Below are 22,673 nucleotides of genomic sequence, written 5' to 3'. Positions count from 1 at the left end.
AGGGAACTCCTGTCCTTAAAAGGCAAAGTATGCAAAAGTTATTCAGTATTGTAATAATAAGCATGACTGACTTTACATTTTGTTTGTCACAAATATGCTTAGGCTATTTATTATAATATAATGCCACATAATACATTATAAAGGGTACTACTCTAAAAAGTTAAGTTATTTATTTAACCCAGTTGAGTTAAAAAGAATTGGTGCTTTGTTGGGTTATTTTTAACCTCTATTTGGTTATTTATTAATAACTGGGTTAAATATTTGGCACTTTGTTTGGTTATTTTGACTTACTGTATAGTTGGGTTATATAACCTATATGTTGGAGTATTTTTAACCCAACTAAATAGCCCAGTCAAGACCATGTGGATTAAACACATCATGAAAAATCTAACTCCTATAAATGAGCTGGTTTCTCTACCTGGGAATTTTAGTTTCAGTTTCACGTGCTGCTACAGGCTATATAAGCTTCTCTGCTCTACCAGAGGTTCATCTTTCAAATGTTGCCTCTGCTGCTTTTAATTTTAAGCTTCACAACTAGAGGTTGGTTATGAGATTCTTACATTTTATTACATACAACTGAATTTCTTTCCATGGTAAATGTGTAACCTAAAAGCTTATTTGTTTTCATAGTTTATTCCTCGGAAATTGTGGCACGAGGAGACACGGCTGTTGTGTTTGGTCAGGATGCTTCTCTCTCTTGTATCCTGCCGTTCGTGTCCGGCGTCAAACAGGTGACATGGCAGCGGGTGCGCGCGCAGGATGTACACACTCTGGCCACGTTCAGCGAGCGCTTCAAGGATAATGTGGACGAGGACTTTGTCGGAAAAATCATTTTCCAAGCATCATTTAATTCAACAACTATTGAGATAAAAAACACAACATTTGAAGATGAGGCTTGCTACATTTGTTCCTTTAAGTATCCAACAGGACCCAAACGAGAAACCTTGTGCGTCACTGTAGGTTAGCAAAACCTGTAGCTGTGACATAACCGTGCGTATTACAGTTAACTAAAAGCGAAAAATAATAATAATACTAAAGCCCATGATTTAAATAAAGTAAACATTAAACGTTTGACTCGTGGTGGTGGTCAAAAGTTTTCAATCTTATTACAATGAAAACAGTTACAAAGAGTATAATATTTAGTATTTTTGTATATTTTATGGTAATAAATTATATGTATGCACTATGCAGTGGTTATATTTTCAGAATTCAGATATATGCTTATTTAAAAGGATAGTTCACACAAAAATATATTCTGTCATCATTTAATCACCTTTGACTTGTTCCATAGTTGTTTATTTCTGCTGTTGAAGTTGAACACAAAAGATGTTTTGAAGAAACTTGTAACTATTGACTTCCACAGTATTTGCTTTTCCTACTGTGGATGCAAGTTTTCAAAATATCTTCTTTTGTGCTCAACATATATTAAACTCAAAAAGATTTGGAACCACTTGAGGGAGACTAAATACATTATAATAGTTGTACTTTTATACATGTATTTTGTTTATGTTACTTTAAAGGTTAAAAGTCATACATCTAAATGATTTGTGATTGAAATATTGGGCTGATATCTGAAACATTTGCTAAGGTTTGAGGTTAGCACAAAACTAAATTACCCCACTGAAGGTGTCCACCAGAAGATATTAGTGGATGTCATTTTAATGACACATCACACAAGTGTGTTTTTTTAAGATGATTTAACCTCGTCAAATCATGTTCAGGATTCATATAGATAATTTTGAGGGATGTAAACAAAAATGGTCCCAATGTATTTCCTGTTATACATTTTTATTTCTATAGCTTCCAAGAATCTCCAAAAAAATCACATATTGATAAATAATGTTATGATAGCTGTTTTAACATTGAGTTATGATTAAATTGCCTCCTGTTACAGTTATGAAATAGTTTGATAACAAGCAGGAAATGTTCATGAGCCAATGACATAACCACATTGAAATGGTCTATATATATATATATATATATATATATATATATATATATATATGTGTGTGTGTGTGTGTGTGTGTGTGGTTGTATATGACAAGTGCCAGAACAAAATTTTATACATTTTAAAGGTTAACAGAATAACACAGACAGTCAAATAATAGTTTTGAGTTTTTTTTACTATTCATGAAAACTGAAAGTGTTGAGCCAAACTTGTGTTTAGATGTTTTTCCAATAGCATAACTTTTTTTTGCTGCTGGTATTTTTCAGGTATCTCAGAAATAACAGCGGCAGTGAATCCTGCAGACACTTCTGACACAGAAGTTATGGTTTCATGTTCAGCGACTGGTAAACCAGCTCCAACAATCCAGTGGAAATCCACAGAACAAGAGCTGAAGCACTTCAGGTCAGATGATTTCACAACCCACAACAAAGACAGCTCAACCACTGTTACAAGCAACATATTACTTCTGCTATCCCAGTTTCATGGCAAGTACGTGAAGTGTTTGGCTTAGAGTGATGACATTAAGAGGAGCGAAACAATTTATTTACCTCGACAACAACATCCTGATGAAGGTAACAAATTTAACATGGACTTCTGCTAAAATAAAACCCACACCTTTTGTTTAGTTTGAAGGATTCAGATTTCCACCTTCAAATCCATCTCACAGCTAACACACTGCTTTACGTAAGAATGGTAAGTGTCCTTGCTGCCCTCTTTGTCTGTGTATTTTAATTTTGTTTTTAGGATACTAGGTCATAGTCATAGAGAGAGACCTCTTTCTCCCTTTGAACGGAATTATTGATGCTAAGGAGGGGGGAAACAACTATTTTTATTTGTCATAATATTGTCTACAGTAATTTAGCTGTTTTGATCGTTAATTCTTTTTTAAGTAATTCCTTTTTATGTTAGATAGACTTTGTGTGTAGTGAGGATATTGTAGCCGAATGTTGATTAAACCAGTTTTTAACCTTTTTTATGAGACAGCTCAACATACAAGAAAACAACCTTGAGTTTTTACAACAGATTGTCTCTTTAGGGTTGGCCTTTTTTGGACTTGTGTAAATAGTATAATTTAGATTAAGTCAGATCTGCCTGCAAGCTCAGCTTGATTGTGAAGCCCTTCTGCCATAGAACTGCAAACTATCTAATTTTCATTCTTAATTGCATCTTTGTCTCTGAGTCTTCTCTTCATCTGACACACCAGGCTTTTTCTTAAACTGTTTATCTTAAACCCCAACAAGTTATACTCTATTGTTAGTATTAGGATGTTACAATTTTAAGCACAGGTGACGCATTGGCGCAGTAGGTAGTGCTGTCGCCTCACAGCAAGAAGGTCGCTGGTTCGAGCCTCGGCTGGGTCAGTTAGCGTTTCTGTGTGGAGTTTGCATGTTCTGCCTGTGTTTGATTGGATTTCCTCCTGTTGCTCCGGTTTCCCCCACAATCCAAAGACACGTGGTACAGGTAAAATTGGGTAGGCTAAATTGTCTGTAGTGAATGAGTGTGTATGGATGTTTCCCAGAGATGGGTTGCAACTGGAAGGGCATCTGCTGCGTGAAACATGTGCTCAATAAGTTGGCACATCATTTCGCTATGGCGACCCCAGGTTAATAAAAGGACTAAGCCAAAAAAAGAAAATCAATGAATGAATTTTAAGCACTCAGTCTCATTAGGTTGCCATTTGAATGTTTTTACCTATAGTATTTATTTATTCATTCATTTTCTTTTCAGCATAGTCTCTTTATTAATCAAGGGTTGCGGAGTGAACCGCCAACTTATCCAGCATATGTTTTACGCAGCAGATGCCCTTCCAGCGGCAACCCATCACTGGGAAAACTGCAGTATTCATCAGTGTTTAATGAAAAATATTGCTTTTTTTTGTCTTTCAGATGCATCAAGAAATTACATCATCACATTTTCGGTCCTCGCTGTCATGGCTGTTGTGGTTATTCTCATTACTGTCATCTTTATTTACTGCAAACGAAAAAGTGAGCAGCAATATTTTATCTCTCTTCCATTAAAGGATATTGAAACATAGCATGCTATCATCTCTCAAGAGTAGCATGTCAATTATAAACTATTGTATTTTAAATTAAAAAGAGTGTTTCATTTTTCTTTAAAGGAGACCGGTTTTGGCTAAAATCTTCTGCTGAAAAGCTTCATGACTCAAATGAGGAATGTTAAAGGAGGAGAGCTACCTCAAAAGCTTATCGTTTGTTTTGTCACTGAGATTTTTTTATGTGTTTCTTAAAGAATTCCTTTATTTCCAATTTTTACTTATTTATTAAATGTATTGAATTTATTTTTACATTACTATGTAATGCTACAATATACAGATTTGGTATATTTTGATAGAAGCTGGTTGAATGTAATGGAATACACAACATTTTTTTATTACATCCTCTAAAGTTGAAACAGTAATTTATAAATGCAAGTTCTGTGTTGCTCTTTCTTTAATGTTTTCTCGTGATGTCATGAAGGAATTTTTTGATGATTTTAACTTCATCCTATGTATTAATAGACTAATCCTTTTATTAATAGTTTAATTCTGTTTTTAACTTATTACATGAATGCATGCTGATGTGTTTATCTGCATATAACCGTATATGCTTAACCTCATCTAACCTTGCTCCATAACAGCTGTGTTTGTGTGACTGATAACCGAGAAGTTAACTCCTCTGTACTTGTTAACAACAAAATGTTACAACTCTACTTTCAGAGTGTGCTCATTTACAGGAACAATATCGGACGGGAAGGGCGAAGGGTCTCTGCAGGCTCTGTTATGTGTATGCTTAACTTTTTCTATGCAGATTTGCTGTTCTGCCTAACAACTGATGATTGAACTGATCTGGATGGAGGATATTTTTTACTGAAGTGTGACGAAGGGAGACGACGATAAATATGGGGGGAACGAGGGTGTGGGTGTGTGTGCCCAGCTAACACAGACTGCCTGTGTTGCTGTTCTTTGAGACCTGAAGCTCTGTAACGCTTTCTTTATCTAATTAATTAAATTGTTTAAACTTATTTAAAGCCTCTGACTGATGTTTTAACCTGGTAGGACTAGGAGAAGTCCAATAGTCATTCCTCAGTATTGCTTTAAACAATGAGTCATTTGAGGGAGAAGAAAAAAACATTGTTTACTAATTTAACCAAAGAATTAAAAGTAACATGTTGGATCTGCTTATTTTCTCATACTTTTTAAACCATATATTTTTTCAAACTTGCATTAAAGGGACAGTTAACCCCAAAATCTACATTTGCTATTTATTTAGTTACCTTTGGGTCATCCAAGATAGGTGACTTTTTTCCGGAAAACATTAAAGGGCACCTAGGATGAAAATCATCTTTTGTAAGCTGTTTAGACAGAACTGTGTGTAGGTATAGTGTGTTCACATAAGGGTGAATTAAAGACTAAAAGTCTCTTTTTTTTATTTCCTGATATTAAACTAGGATCCAAATCCCTTCTATTTTGAGGCCCACCGCAATGTGACATAAGAGAGCTGTTTCCCCGCCCACTGAATTGACTGACAGCCGCATATTAACATGTCTCTGTAGCAAAGAGTATAATACTATCAACAAGACTGGACGTGTTCAAGCAAAGCTACAGGGATTAAAAGATCTGTTAAGCGCTCTGTGATCATCAACCATCATCAAATGTGATCAAGAATGACTTTTACAAGTTTAAAAAAAACAGTGCATGTTTATAATAAATTACAGTGATTTTACCGTCTTTATCACCACAGCCACATGTCAGTACAATTAATAAAGAAGACACTTTAATCCGGATTTGTGAACGTTAAATCAGGTTATTTTGTACATGAACACAACAGATATCTATACAGCAGTGGGTATTAACATGTATCCTGTCACATTTGCTGTGCAAAAAAACAGTGCAAAGTTAAATGCGCGAGCTGTGTGTGTGAACTTTGTAACGACATTGTGTGTGACTCATCACTGCAGAAAGGCTTGAATTAACTTTACCACAAATACATCAAATAATCATTGGGACAGTTCTTACTGTAGTATTTCTCACAAATGTTACGTGAGATCTGCTTCCTTCATGTCTGTCACTGTGCTGTTTACCTGCCACAGCCAAGGCAGAGATTGAGGCACACACTGACAGGCACATGGGAACAGTGGGTGGGGATAACTAGCATTGAAGGCACAGGCAACAAAAACAGCTAAAATATTCCCAAAGCTGAAAATTCTAAACTTCAGAAAGGTATAATAAATGATCTGTCTTGTGTTTTGAGCTGAAACTTTACAGACACATTCTGAAGACAAGACTTATCTTAAATCTTAAAAAAGGGGTAACATAGGTGCCCTTTAAAGAAGATTTGTGCGTTTTTATGATTTAATTTTAATTCATAAATGGACTATTTTATCATCACAAAGAATGCCAGTTTCTACTAAACATCTATAATGCTTTAAAACAGTCTACAAATTGGAAAACCTGAGTTTTTTTAAATAGATTTTATTTTGAACTGCTATGTACTTCCACTAAATGCATGATAGTGTATACATTTAGTATATAGTATAGTGTATATATTTAGTATATAGCATAGTGTATATATTTTATTTTTGGCAGTATTGACTCACTGGCAATAATCACTTGGATAGGAATCCTGTGTAAAACCTCATTTGTGTGTTTACGCAACAGGACACAGTTTACGGTATCAAGCCACCACCAGCAGTTAATCTGGAGTTTTTGTTCCCCCAAATGACCAACATGAAACTTTCAAGTATAGTGCTGTACCGCATTGGCTTTTAGCAGGCGTGTGATATGCAAGTGTCAGTCTAACCGATACATCATACTGCATCTGCAGTGCTGAAAGGAAGTCTTGATGTGGGGGAGCTTCAGAAACAATGCAGGCAGCCATTTTCACACTAGCCATTTCCTCAGACTGACTGAAACATGCAGATCTCTTACCCGACCTCAGCGTTCCTCATTGCTTTTCTCTGCAGTCTGCTGTCCTCCCTTTCAGGCCGTAAGTCTTGTTTTATAACTTAAAAATGAACCATTGTAAATTTTGTACTATAATCAGGTAAAAATTAAAAAGATTTGCACTCGGTCATTCCAGTTTATTTTTGTCTAAGGTCAATACTATTCAAAAGTGTTTTCTGTAAATTAAACTGTAAATGTTCTGTAAATAAACAGCTAGTTGGATTATAAATGGAATCTGTAATTGATAATTTATTAGGATAAATAAATGTAAAAAATTACCTATATACAATGTTTCAACAGCACCACATGACAACTGGTGCATGTGTGCATCCATCTGAGCAAATAGTTGATTTCAGATTCGTCATTTATTTAGAGATGCACCAGTTTGACAGTTCGGTTCAGTGTTCATGAACCCATTGTGAGCAGTTTTTCCTCTGACACTTCTTCTGGAATCTACCACCGACTCTGATGCACGTCTCTATTGTGGTTAATCCTGATATGTAACTTGTTTGGGAATATATAATGATGAATCTATAGTCTGATTAAGCTATTACTAGTTTCAGAACTGACTAAAACATTCGGAAATGTTATTGTTTATCAGCCCTTCATCAGTGGACCATCAGACAAGTGCAACACATCACCAGTGCAACATTAATAGTCAAACCAAAACATTTTGCGATATCAGATAAAATTTTTGATTTTCCTTTTTACTTGTGAGTGCAGTGCAGGACTCTATAGTTCATTTATGTATGAGGATAGTAAAACTAAGTCAACTGTAACATATAATACACCAAAATACTTCATACAGTGGACTAAAAACAAACAGGAACTGAAGATGCTGTTGCTGTTGAGTAGGTCTGTGAAAATATTATAGTTCAGGTTTGCTTGAATGTTGAGACTGCTGGCTGACATTGAAGATAAGGAAAAAAAAGCAGCATTGATAGTTGTATAAATATTGTCATACTAATATTTGTTTGAATTATTGTTGGTTGATGGTTATTCATCACATACTGTACCTTTCTATCAAAGTTAAATCTGACATTATTCAGATGAATCTCTTCGCATACAGTTTGACTGTAAAGAGCTGAGTTCTTGTCATATTATCACCATTTTATAAAGATATATTAAATAGAATGATCATTTTTATAAGGTTGAAAGAACGCGCCTCAGAAATGTTTGGTTTGACTCTAGAATTCAGCATACCACCTGGGGCCGGTTGTAACTTAGTTGTGACTTAAAGGGGAACTAAGTAACACATTACTAAATATTTTTGGGTTGCACCCCTGATTTTAGTTTATAAGTAACGCTACGCTCCAACTTAATATTTACGCCAGCATACCCCCTCATGTATAACAGTAGAAAAAAGATGACTGCAAGATAAGTTTACATTTAGGACCTCGTGATCATTTAGACTCATTTTCTTCCCAAATCTCCCTCCAAAAAAGTCAAATTTGTTATCAAAGAGTGTTTTGTGTTGATTGAATTCATCAATTAAAACGATATTTTTTTCATGACTGATATGTAGGATATTGTAAAAAATAATTTATGCTTTGAAAACTTTAAGTGTATTCACGGCTTGCGATACAGGTTTGTGCGTCGTCTGTTAGTGACTGACTGTAGCGTAATGTACTATAAAAATGAAATTATATATATATATATATAATATATAATATAATATACCTATTAAAATATATAGATACATTAGTTACAAAATTTTAAAGCACTTTAACAATGCTTTTTATTGGATATTACGCCATTCAGTGTGACTACACATGACTTTAAGGCGAGCTTACAACCTACTATCTACGGTTTGCCTTAAGAACATGTGGTGCAACTAAAGTGAGAACAAATTTAGTTACAAACTAGCTAGAAGTTACTAAGCCCCTTGTGAGGACTTTACGTTCCAGTTTAAGAAAGATCTCAGGAACAGCTGGTGCAACCCTACCTTGCTCTTTGTGAGTTTATTCTGTTAAACATAAAGAAGATATTTTGAAGAATGTTAGAAACCTTTAACTACTGTTCCCCACTAATTTTGAGAATGTTTCCAGTTATGGTTGAGTTTATGGATAGGAAATAGGTATGGATTACATTTTCGAACAAAAATGATGTTCCAGGATGAACATAGATGTTAATCCAGGATCGCATCATATTTGGCAAAATCATAACGTGTTAGATTTTTCCAACTTTTAACAAAGTAACTAACTGTGTGTTCATTGGAAAGAAAATATTCAAAGAAAGTGTGATTGGAATTGGAAAGGGAATTAATGACAGCGAAATTGTCAGTTTTGGGTGTCTATCTTTTTAAGTATTTTTGATGGACTAACATAAACTATTTCTTATATGCAGTGATTGTGAGATATCCACGTGAACCAGTGGAGGAGATGGAAGGCCGTGTGCTGTCTTTCAAGTGCAGATTGGAGTACAAGACAGAGGATTGTGATATTTCTGCCAAATGGTGGCGTGTAGAAAGCGACGCAATTTCAGAGCCCATTACAGACCCAAACAGATTTCTAATCACAGTTAATGAAACAAAAATAGATGAACAAAGGCACAGGGACATTGTCTTGACATTCAACTCCTTGAGTATTGCAGATCGGGGCTCTTACCAGTGTACTGCCAAATGTCTCAACACTGAAACTGTCGCAAAAGGCCATGTCCTGAACCTTAATGTTAAAGGTTTGAAATTAAAATAGTATTATTATTATTAAAAATATTTAATACTTTGAGTCTTAATGTGACTCTCTTGTGTGTGTCTTGTGTGTTTCTACAGCAGATCCACACAAAGGTCTGAAGGCCTCGGCATGGAGTGGGAAGTTAAAGACTGACGTGACTGTGCTTGTGCTCAGCATCATGTTATTTGTATGGTATAATTAAATGACATTGTGTTTTTAAGGATTGATCAATAGCTATGAGATATACTGTATTGTGGCCAATATATATATCTTCATCTTTTATTCTGACATACTACGTTGTGAATTAAAGATGTCAATTTCTAAAAATTCCCAAGGTTAATCTTTATTTAAATGAACAGTTAATTGATAAATTGCCAACCTAAACAATGCAAAATGTTAATGGGCTAGGATGTAAGCCCATTAATGGGGTTGCATTTTAAATTTAAGCTAATCTTTTTAAAGTTTACAAAAAGAAAAGTGAATCCCAAGTGAAAATTAGGTACGTTTCCATCAAGTTGTTAGTGTGGCTTACTGTAGTATTGGTAACCTAGCAACCAACAGTAAACAAAACAAGTGTAACCCCGCTGGTCCTACACCACCCAACCCATTCCGAGCTGGGATTGAACAGGAAACTCAGCACTTCACTAGCTGGCCTCTGTTACTCGCACCCTCCTCTCCGGGTCACGGCACCAATGTAACCCTGCCAGTTCTACACCATCCAACCTACTCCAAGCTAGGATTAAACCGGTGACTCTCCATATGGGAGTCTGTTGCTCTAACAAGGAGGCTAAAATCCATGGCCTCTAGCATCTGTTGCTTGAGCACCTTTAGGGGTCAGAGGAGTGAGGTTTACCTGCACAGCACTTCACTAGCTGGCCTCTGCTACACAGGCATAATGGAGACAGCTGATTAGTCACGTGGGTGTAATGTTTGCTACATCATAGTTTATCTCTCATTTCTTACATTAATACCCTTTCAGTTCAAAACCATTTCAAGCAAGTGTAAAAACATATTTTGCTAACTGAGGGATTTGTATTTGACTTTGTCATTTCCATCATTCATAACTAATGCAATACTTGGAAATACAGGGAAATGCTGGAAACACTGTTGATGAAAACCCTGGCAGGATAGGATGCATAAAGAACACATAAAATGCAAACATTCTCACCCAGCTCTAAATTAAATTGTAACTGTCAATTAAAATGTAAATTTATGGTAAATATAACGTTAGTCGGATTGTAAAAACTAATTCAGTCATTGCTAATATATTAGAATGATCTAATTAGCAAATCGAATGGCTAACATACATTATGTGTCAATAGCGCTGTCATAGATGTAAACACATGGCAACTGGTGCATGTTTACATCCATCTGAGCAAATAGTTGTGGTTTTATGAACAATATATATGAACAAATATATGGTTTATTTATAAAGATAGTGCCTATTTATCAGTTAGTTGGAGAAGTGAAAGCCAGGATGCCAGTTTAGTGCTTGTGAATAACTCAAGAGCAGCCTCTCCTCTGACACTTCTTCTGGAAACTACAGCTGGCACTGATGCAGGTTTTTTATGGTTAATCATGATATTTAACTTGTTTTCAGTATATATACACCTGTCAATGTTTAGTCTCAATTTCCTATTTCTTTCAGAGCAAACAAGAAAAAAACTGAAGTCTAAAATATTCATATCATTTGATATAATTTGTAATGCTTTTGTACGTTTTTTTAATCTTTTATAATAGTTGTAGCTGCTGTAAATAAATACTGTAAATAGTATTGTTCAGTACATAAATGTATATAATATGCATAATAATAATGTTTAATAAATTTATTTTGTAATGTAAAACGCTTTTGTGTAAGCGTGCATGTTATTAAATTCCAAGATAGCACTAAGCATCAATCTTTATAAATCAATAGTAAGTTTTTTTATATATATATATTGAAAGGTAACAAAACACATTTTAGGTTTTAAATGTATTGAACATTCAATTCAAATTGTGTGTGCATGTGCGTGTGTGTGTAAAATTATGTATACTAAGAAATTCAAGTGGTTAAATGGATGATGCATGCTTGGTGATGGAACATCTCAGCGCTGCGGTGCAGGCTTGTGGCTGAAACTGAAACCTAATTTGCAAAAAGGAAGAACAGCCTCCGCATTTGTGTATGCTATGACAAGAATGTGGCAAATGAGACTTTCCGGCTATAAACAAGAACTGCAATGCTTTCTGACAGTGGCCTTGTCACACAGAAACTACCAAAAGCAGGCTACATGCTAATTTGCAGGCCAAATACAAAACTGCACTGGTGATCTACTTGTAATTGCGCGATTAAGGCAGTACACTAGTATTACATTAGAATGATCCTAACAAACACATTGCAGTTCACTATTACAGCAAACATTAGAATAAACAAGGATAATAACCTGAAATACCATCTGGTATACTTGCATTCATTTATTTTCTTTCCAGCTTAGTCCCTTTATTAATCTGGGGTCACCCCAGCAGAATGAACCGCCAACTTATCCAGCATATGTTTTACACAGCGGATGCCCTTCCAGCTGCAGTCCATCACTGAGAAACATCCATACACACACTCATTCACACAAATACACTGTGAACAATTTAGCCAACCCAATTCACCATACCACATGTCTTTGGACTTGCAGACATGCAAACTCCACATAGAAATGCCAACTGAACCAGCCAAGGCTCAAACCAGTGACCTTCTTGCTGTGAGGCGATTTTGCTACTCACTGCGCCACACATACTTTCATTTAGAAAAAATACTTTACTTAATATACCATCTTGCATCTATCTGCAGTTTTATACATCTAATCATTATTTATTTGACTTGGATATATTTCTTAAACCATGTCTTCCGCCATGAAACAAATCTAAAAAAGATGTTCAGATTTAGATGAAATCCTAGTGCTTTGGATTGATATTTAGATGAGAAATACTGCCATCTCCTGGACATCGAACGTCTTGTAGAAATTACCTTAGAAAATATACTGGAAGTGATCATTTTCCTCGAATGTTTGTGTGTAATTCCACTCATCGTTTCAGTATTTAAAGACGTTACTTTTGCTGGTAGTAAAAAGGTCTGTGCGAGCTCTACATTTGTACAAAGAAGGGCAAGTTGAAGAACTTAACATCAATATTTTATAACACTCCCGAGGACAAAGGTGCGACCTATTAAGTGGACATGGGAAAGAAGGATTCATAGTCATTATGAAGGAGAAAAGTGACAGATGATGACCTTCTATCACTGGAGACTTGGAAGGATTTAAGTGCCTGAAGGAGGCCCATCTGCATATTTAACCTTCAGTCGGCTTGTAGGTTACGGTCTGTTGACTTCCTCTTTCCTTTACTGTCAGCCTCTCTAAAGTTCAGGGTGAATTCATCCAGGAGTTTTGTCTGAATTCTGAAGTTTCATTGTCAGATAGATTTCTATCTTGAGAAGTCACTGAAAATTCCCTGCGTCATTAATACACATGATCTTTTAAATGAGTTTTGTATGTTTCACAGTGTTAGTATTATCTACGCTAATTTGTTTAACTTACCCATTAAAACCATTAAAATAGTAGGCAAAGCTAGCTTTTGAATTTATTTATAGTGTGATGGCGGGACGATTGTAGAGCATTTTGATTGGACATAAAATCTAATGAGATCAAGTAGCCTACAGGTTGATAATCAAAATCGTTGATTATAGCCAGCGTATTTGCAACATGTCGTCAGTCGGCCATATTTTACGATGCAGAGAATGTGAACATTGCCACTGCTAAATGAAACATTCTTAGAATTGCTTCTGGAAGTTAAGATAAAAGATAAACTGCTTTCTTTAGAGTTGGCCTACCATAGATGTCCAAAAGTTATGAAAATCAAGAAGCAGAAATAAACAAACCAAAGAACAAAAGGCTGGCCAAATTGCAGGATTTTCCAGGGCAAGAATTTTGACAAAATTAATTTTGACAAAATTTAATTTTGACAAAAATGTTTGTTCTTATCATTTCCAGTCAAGAAGGTGAATTATTAGCAATGCATGCAGTTGTTTACACCTGAGTTTCACTGGTTTGGCCACACAAACAGGAAACTGACCAAACCTTGATAAAAGTGGAAACCCTCTGTTGGCGGACATGACAGATTGTAAGTTTTGAATGCTTATTCATCTTTATTGTTAACTTAAGATATTACAGTTTCAAACAAATTAGCTAATAGGCCTAGCTAACAAAATGCCCTGCTGAAAAATCCAGCTTAAACCAGCCTAGGCTGGTTGGCTGGTTTTAGCTGGTCAACTAGGCTGGTTTTAGAGGGGTTTTGGCCACTTCCCGGCTGGTTTCCAGCCATTTCCAGCCTGGTTTTAGCTGGTCAGGCTGGGAGATGACCAGCTAAAACCAGCTTGACCAGCTTAGCCAAGCTGGGAGTCCAGCCAAAACCAGCTATATCCAGCTTAAACCAGGCTGGTCAAGCTGGTTTTAGCTGGATTTGGCTGGTCATTTTCCAGCCTGACCAGCTAAAAACAGGCTGGAAATGGCTGGAAACCAGCCTGGAAATGGCCAAAACCCCTCCAAAACCAGCCTGGTCAACCAGCTAAAACCAGCCAACCAGCCTATGCTGGTTTAAGCTGGATTTTTCAGCAGGGAGGGCTTTAAGTACAGCTAGTGTTTTTCAGCCAATGATAAACTTCTGGTGAATGCTTAATGTAACTATTTTAAATTTTTATAAGGTTCCTTTTACAGTATTATGTTGTAATGTTACATTGCATTCAGTTAAATAGACTTTACCTTTATGTGCAGAGTTTGCACGTTCTCCTTGTGCTCATGTGGATTTTTTCCCGGGTTCCCCAGTTTCCTCCAACCGTCCAAAAACATGCAACTTGAGTTAATTGACTAATCCAAATCAGCACCACAGACATGCTCCTAGTAACTAGTTATCTCTGAAGAGCAATCACTATCTGTTCATTAGCTACCACAGCAGGGAAGTTCTCGAGATCTACCTAAGCTTAAACTTCCCACTCGCCTTGCAAACAGGAGGGAGCCCTGGGCTTGAGGATCTTATAAACTCAAGGCTCTCTCCCAGGACAGGATGCCAAACAAGCTTTATAATCAATCATTAGCTAAGTGTGAACTCTTGAAAGAAATGGCGGGGGAAAATGGAACTTAATATGGTGCTTCTTGTCTGGTCTGAGATCCACTTTAAATATATCTCTCAGGCAGTGAAGACAGCTGATTTTTTAAAGAAATCAGATCTTAAATGTGGCAATTTTATAATGGAAAGACAGTTCACCGGAAGCCCTGGGACTGGCTGTCTAAAATTAAAAGTTTGTGTGCATATACCCCATTGCCATGAGATCACTAGAGAAACCTAACTAGAGTCACTTTTTTGTGACAGCCAATCATAATCAAATCTGATTTTAAGGGCTCTATTAATATGACAGAACAGAATGATATTTTCTGCTGATGTGGACATTTATTGTTACAGTAATTTTTAAAGTTTGACAGAGGCTTGGTGCAATTTTGTTTGTTTTACTAGAAACTGCTAGAACAGTTCAAGATGAAATGACAAAGTAGAATTCAACACATTTTGTTGAACATGTAGTTTTGAAGTAGTAAAACAGAAATACTCTTTATTGTAAAACTTACTCCACCCTAATGTAATGTCCTCCTCTTACTCTGTTTTGTTTTGTTTGGAAAGTTATTTTTACAAAGAACTTCCCCCAGAGGCTAAACAAGATTCCTTTTTGGTTAACCGTCAGCACATGCCAAGTTATATTGGTAAAAAAAGTACAGCATAGCCTAGTGTTTGTGTAAACTATTACCAAGCCAACAGGGCAAACACCTAAATATCAAAGTAGCATCTTGACGCATTTTAAAATCACATGGTTTTGCGGCAACATGACTAAACCTCTCCTAAAAATAAAATATGATAAAATGTTGTCGCATAAAGTTGCTCTCAGCATGGATGCACTATAAATCCACTGCTACATATACACGGCTGTCATTCTGAGTAATCCATAAACACTCGCACACCCTCTCATTCATTTGTAATTAGATGTCAGTGTGATAAACCAATCTCATTCCAGTGGATTTCACTTTGCATGCATCCAAATTACACCCAGGTTTAATGTATTATTTAATAGAGCCGTCCAGGCCAGTTCAAATGCATCACTTTTGTCAAATGAGCATGGAGGGCTTGTCCATTGTTAATGCGGCTCATAATCAAGAGCTAGAGCGAGAGCTAGCCGAGGTGTCTGTTTTTATAGAGGAATCATTTTAAGCTCTTTATCAATTATTCATTCCCACGAATTATTGTTGCAAGTAACTGTGGATAAATTGCTGTAATATATTATAAAGGATGTTTAACGTAATGAATTCACAGTTTCCTGGCAGTGTAAACCCTTTAAAGAAAAAAAGATATTATGGTCTGTTTTTTTAAATGGTTATGTTTGAAAAATACCTAAATAACATTAGTTTTCTTGTAAACTGTTTTTTTAAATGACATCAGTTATGATTATGTGAACAAAGCATGCTTGAAAAGTATTACTTTTTGAGCTTTCGAGTATAGTGAAGCATATTTTATTGTAAATGATGTTTATTATGCTTGATCACTCATGTTTCGATATTAAATTTGTTTTATGACCAACTTTCTGGTATACTCCAATGTTTGAATATTATTTTTGGATTATGTTCTGCTTCCTGGTTGTGTGAATCATATTTTAAATGTTCTTTTTTTATTACATCATCTGTTATTTTTACCCTAATGTTATTTTTATGACTAATTTTCTGGTAATTTAAATGAATGTTATGTATTACTGATCACATTTTAGAGAATAATATCAAAGTTTAAAGTTTTTATAATTAATGTTTAATACTTTTAATATGAATATAGCTTTTAGGCATATTTTAAATGTTATTCATTATATTTTAAACCCTCATGTTTGAATATTTTTTATGACAAATTTCATGGTAGTGGGCTGTATGGTGGCGCAGTCATATCACCCTGCAGCCTAAGACCGGTTAATCACTGAAGCTAAGCAGGGCTGAGCCTGGTCAGTACCTGGATGGGAGACCACTAGAGAACACCAGGTTGCTGTTGGAAGTGGTGCCAGCAGGGGGCGCTCAACCTGTGGTTTGTGTGAGTCCTAATGCCCCAGTAAAAGTGAAGGGGACACACCACTGTCAGTGGGCGCCGTCTTTCAGATGAGACATTAAATCGAGGTCCTGACTCTGTGGTCATTAAAAATCCCATGCCACTTCTCGTGAAAAAGCAGGGGTGTAACCCTGGTGTCCTGGCCAAAGTCCCTCTATCGGCCCCTTCGATCATGGCCTCCCAATCATCCCCTTCCACCAAATTGGCTCTATCACTGTTTCTCCACTTCACCAATAGCTGTGTGGTGAGCGCACTGGCGACGTTGTCCTGTGGCTGCCGTTGCATCATCCAAGTGGATGCTGCACACTGGTGGTGGTGTGGAGAGACCCCCCCTCATGGTTGTGAAGCCCTTTGGGTGTATGGCCATACACAATAAATGTGCTATATAAATACGCATTACATTACATTAAAGTGGGTAGGGCTATCGCCTCACAGCAAGAAGGTCGCTGGTTCGAGCCTCAGCTGGGTCAGTTGGCATTTCTGTGTGGAGTTTGCATGTTGTCCTTGTGTTCACGTGGGTTTCCTCCAGGTGCTCTATTTTCCCCCACTGTCCAAAGACTATAGGTGAATTGGTTAAGTTGGCAGTTCATTCTGCTGAGGCGACCCCTGATTATTAAAGGGACTAACCGAAAAGAAAATGAATGAATGAACTTCCTGGTAGAGTAAATGAATTTTAAATGGTATGCATTACTGATTACATTTTATTGAATTTTATTTATACCTAATATTTCATACTTTTACTGTAGTTATTTTTAGTTTAATATAGTTATATTTAATAATCACCTTCTTGGTGGTGTAGAGGTATTTTTTAATGTTACTGATTAGATTTTGTGCAATTATATTTGAACATTATTTTTTGCTTTTGATCAATTTCCTGGCAGGGCAGACAGTTTTTAACTGCTTTTTAAATTGCTATTAATTGGATCTCATACAGTTGTTTAAATATTATTCCTGCACATTTTACTAAAGTACATTTAATAAACTGTTTAGTTACTAATTATATTTTATTCAGTCGTGTTTGAAAACAGTTTGTGGTAACCAAATGTAGAAAATACACCTTCAGGGTATCCACGGGGTCTTAAAAAGCCTTAAAATGTCATTTTCCTTTGTTCATGTATAGCTTCCCAATCTGGCCACTAACACTCAATCCCCAACAATTTATCTCAATAAAACTTTTTATGTAAAAATAGCTATTTTAATTATTTACCATAATGTTTTCATTACTTTTCTTACAGTAACATTTGTTTAAACGTTCTCCATTTATTTACTGAGGATACTGACCTGACCTATATGTTTTTATTATACATTTTTTATTATTGTATTAGTCAAGTCAAGTCAAGTTGGCTTTTATTGTCATTTCAATAATATACAGTGCAGTGCACAGTGAAATGAAACACTGTTCCTCCAGGATCAAGGTGCTACATCAAACAACATAAAGTGACAACATAATATAGGACTACACGCTACTATAAAAATTTAGAAGAATGAAATAAGATAAACTAAATAAAAAAATAAGAATAAGAGCGCAAAGTGTGGTTTGTGCAACATTTAGTGCAAATAAGACAGGACAGACAAGACAAGACAAGAAACAGTAAAGTTGACCAGTACACTACAGATGTTGTGCAAATATTAGATCAAATATAAATAGTGAACAGGTAAACATTTGTCATTGAGGTAGACATGTTGTACAGAGCAGTTGTGCAAATGTTCCTGTAGTTGTCCATCAATTTTGTGTGTGTGTGTATGTGTGTGTGTCAGTCCAATTTAATACAATCAGTTTAATACATTTAATCCATTTATTATTAAAACATTTATTATTCATTTTTTGATAGGGCAAGGGAATCTTTTCCAACTGGGATATTTGAGAAAACTCCTTAGCATTTAGCCCTGTATAATTCTAAAATGTCATTCATAATGGTGTTAAAAGGGTCTTAAAAAGTCTTAAATTTAACTTGGTAATCTTATATAAATGAACAAACATTAATTAATAAAGTGACTAAGCCGAAAAATCATAATGTGCTATCCAAATATCCCAGAGCAATTCTGAAATGTTTGTGATGTCTATCTTTAGCAAAATAAGAAATCAAGTCTTATTTATGAATATAAATAAATAAATACATATATACATTTGAAGTCAGAATTATTAGCCCCCCACCCCCACCCCCCTGAAATATTAGACATCCTCTTTATTTTTTCCCGATTTTCTGTTTAATGGAGAGATTTTTTCAGCACATTTCTAATTATAATTAATTTTAGTTTTAATAACTCATTTTTAATAATGGATATCTTTTATCTTTGCCATGATGACAGTAAATAATGTTTGACTAGATATTTTTCAAGACACTTCTATTCAGCTTAAAGTGACATTTAAAGGCTTAACTAGGTAAATTAGGTTGACTAGGCAGGTTAGGGTAATTAGGCAAGTTATTGTATAACAATAGTTTGTTCTGTAGACTATCGGGAAAAAATATAGCTTAAAGGGCTAATAATTTTGTCCCTAAAATGGTGTTTAAAAAATTAAAAACTGCTTTTATTCAGAACAAAAAATATTATCAGACATATTTCAGACAGACATATATTATCAAACATCATATGGAAAATATTTTAGAAAAGAAGAAAAAATTCAAAGGGGGGGGGGGGGGTAATTAGTTTGACTTCAACTATATATATATAAATAAAAAAATATTGAGCCATTTTTACGTGCAGTGTCTTATTAGGGACGCTGTAACTTCCCACTTCCTTATCACTGCTGCTGATGAATATAAGAAATGTATCTAAAAAAAGTCTCTGAACACAGTGAATAATTCGTGCTGAGTTTTATTAGATCTGATGTAGCCAATAATGTCATGTTTCCAACAAAGCGAGATTGATGGATAATGAATCCTCTGTAGGATTTCTTCTGATTGGAGTACGGCTTGCGGTAGATGTAAGAAGAAAGAATGGCCTGTTCCTTTGTCGAGAGGAAACAGATTTATAATTCATTATTACTTGAACAGACATAGAGGAATCTGTGCAGAAACAGCCCGTGCATGTGGACATTTATAGATAAGTGTGTGTATGAATGTGCTTGTGTTTCTATAATAAACATGTACCAGGACTTTAAAGTATACCCATTAAGTCTGTTGCAATATTATTTTAAATTGAACCACTGGATAAAAAAATATCCTATTCAACAAATGAAGCAATACTAAAGCAAATGGACATCTATTGTGCAGCAATGCTAAAAATAAAATACATGTAGTTACTACAGTTTGACATAATTTCTATAACTTTATTCTGAAAAAAAAAAAACCCTTGTCGAACCTTTTTTTTAATGTAGTATTGTTAGTTTACAAAACAGTAAATCTTAAAATAAAAATGTGTCTAACAGAAGTGACTCAAACAAAGAACCTTTTTTCCTATAACAGTGATCAATACTTAATATATATGTATTTTTTTGTGAAGCACTGTCGCCTCACAGCAAGAAGGTCGCTGGTTCGAGTCTCGGCTGGCTTAGTTGGCACTTCTGTGTGGAGTTTGCATGTTTTCCGCGTGTTGGTGTAGGTTTTCTCCGGGTGCTCCAGTTTCCCCTACAGTCCAAAGACATGCGCTGTAGGTGAATTGGGTAAACAAAATTGGCCGTAGTGTATGAGTGTGTGTGAATGCAAGAGTGTATGGGTGTTTCGCAGTCATGGGTTGCGGGAAGGACATCCGCTATGTAAAACATATGCTGGAATAGTTGACGGTTCATTCCGCCGAGGTGACACCTGATAAGTAAGGGACTAAGCCGAAGGAAAATGAGTGAATGAATTAATATTTTTGTATTTTGTATTATAATATTTTGAGGTTCTTTTATAGTGTAAAGGAGTTATTTTGATTACACTGTTTTAAAAAAGTAATTCTGCCTTAAATAATTAAGTTGAATCAGATGTACAAATTATTTCAACTTTTGACTTCAAACATCAAGTTAAAATTTGCTTATCTTCAAAAATAAAACTGAAACTTTTTTATTATTCAAATAAGTTAAAGCATTATAGGCCTGTAGCAAGGGGAGTTCGGGTGGTTCAAAACAAGACCCATCCTTCACTGACAAAGGTCCACCCTTTTTCCCATACATGAGCTCATCTATCCTATTTTGACTGCTATGCCATCATAAATAGAGAAAATAACCCATCGAAAAAGGCTTTAAGACCAAGCGGAATACTCTGTTGGCTGTCGCTTCGGTCTGACTTCAGCTAATCAGTTGTTATCGATGAATTTTTAAATGTATTTTATTGGGGTTATGATGACAATACGACAATCTATTTCAGTGCTTAAAATGTCACTAAAATGCAGTATTTAAATCTCATAATTAACTGCAAAATGGTTTAATTTTTTAAGAATACAAGAACCACCACTTGCACCAGGCTGGCTATGGGCCATATATTCATTCATTCATTTATTCATTTTCTTTTCGGATTAGTCGCTATAATAATCCGGGGTCGCCACAGCGGAATAAACCGCCAACTTATCCAGCACGTTTTACGCAGCGGATGCCCTGCCTGTAATATAAAAATATGTTGCCATGCCTTTTTAATAATAATAATATCTTACTTACCTTTTCTTGGCAAGGTTCATTGGGGAACCAAAAAAAGGCACTTCTATGGCATCGCTGTAAAAACCTCTTTTGTGAAGATCCTTTAAAAACCTTTTGTGTAAAACATTTTGTAGGTAGTCTTAATGAATCTTAAATGTTCTTAACAAAACCATCAATGCTAATAAAGAACGTTTAGTTTAAAATGTCTGGGGATGCATCTCTTTTACTACCAGAAAAAAAGTAAATCAATATATTTTTGTTGTCACTAAACAGTTTTTGGACCCAAAAGCATAAAAGAGAATAATATATGATGCAAAATAAGATAACAAAGTCCATCTCTCATTTACTGGTGAAGAATGTTGGCTGAGGCTGAGCTTAAGAAAAGAATAGACTAAACAGTTGGTAGAGGTGGGATATTTAACAACTTTAAGGTGATAATAAAGACCTAGTGAAAAATCTTGGACGAGTCTCTCTTTTTCTAGTTTCCACCATGATGTCATCTAGCAGTTTATAGCAGGATTTAGCTACTTTACATTGATATCAGCTGCCAACATTGGTTTGGCATTGCAGGCTGATTGAACTATAGTTTGTGAGAAACAAAATCAGTGGCTGAATTTACAAAACATCTTAAGGATAAAAGTAGCTCCTAATTTGCTGTTTTAAGAGAAAATCTTAAAAATAATGGACATATCAGTTACTTAGGATATTTCACTGAGAATTTAGTGCTAAATCCTAAATCAGTGAAAGTTTAGGAGTGGTAAAGAGGACTCCTGAGTTCATAAACCACAAGCTATACTAAAATGGCAATCCACCTTAATATGGCCACATCACCATATTACCCTGCGGCCAAGACCTGTTATTCACTGAAGCTAAGCAGGACTGAAATTGGTTAGTACCTGAATGGGTGATCACATGGGAAAACTAGGTTGCTGTTGGAAGTGGGGTTTGTGAGGCCAGCAGAGGGCACTTAGTCTGTAGCTGCGTCCCAAATCGCATACTTATGCGCTATTCTACGCCATTTTGTAGTATAAATAGTATAAGTAGTGTGTTCACACTGAAAACTCTAAAAATAATAAGTGCACTTTAATTACCCGGATGATGCACTCATTCAGCCGCTAAAATGAAGTGTGTAATGATGGACACTTCACGCACTCAACGACCGCAGGTTTGCTTACGTAGCGGAAGGGGCGGAGCTATCGGACGCACATGTTGAATAGCTTTATTTATTTTGGGTGGTGAGAGCAAAATTCTTCTACGAGAGTGATTATAGCGCCTCCCGATGGTGAATGCGGCAATACTCATGGCAGGTATTATTTGATAATTCGGTCGTTTATTTCACTGATTTGGCGACCGTCAAACGTCATCAGGGAAACGGTTTGAATTTCCGCTTAGTAAAAAAACATTAGTGTG

The 22,673-nt window shown here is 35.6% G+C and overlaps 1 protein-coding gene and 1 non-coding gene across 2 annotated transcripts; both read left to right on the top strand.

The window, feature by feature from the left end:
• Window positions 1-605: 605 nt before the first annotated feature.
• Window positions 606-4,969, top strand: si:dkey-31e10.1 (the record flags this gene model as incomplete). Its single annotated transcript, XR_012405468.1, has 4 exons — window positions 606-960; window positions 2,215-2,520; window positions 3,835-3,933; window positions 4,068-4,969. It is a non-coding gene; the product is annotated as a si:dkey-31e10.1 (transcript).
• Window positions 4,970-6,702: 1,733 nt separating this feature from the next.
• Window positions 6,703-11,406, top strand: zgc:174945. The gene is made up of 3 exons (XM_073949360.1): window positions 6,703-6,933; window positions 9,237-9,566; window positions 9,661-11,406. The coding sequence occupies exons 1-3, from the start codon at window positions 6,861-6,863 to the stop codon at window positions 9,762-9,764; spliced, it is 507 nt and encodes a 168-aa protein (XP_073805461.1). The 5' UTR covers window positions 6,703-6,860; the 3' UTR covers window positions 9,765-11,406.
• The last annotated feature ends 11,267 nt before the right edge of the window (window positions 11,407-22,673 follow it).

The sequence above is a fragment of the Danio rerio genome, chromosome 1 (assembly GCF_049306965.1).
Source record: "Danio rerio strain Tuebingen ecotype United States chromosome 1, GRCz12tu, whole genome shotgun sequence".
NCBI classification, from domain to species: domain Eukaryota; kingdom Metazoa; phylum Chordata; class Actinopteri; order Cypriniformes; family Danionidae; genus Danio; species Danio rerio.
The sequence above is the reverse complement of the archived record's forward strand: the minus strand, read 5'-3'. Positions and strand labels throughout refer to the sequence as shown.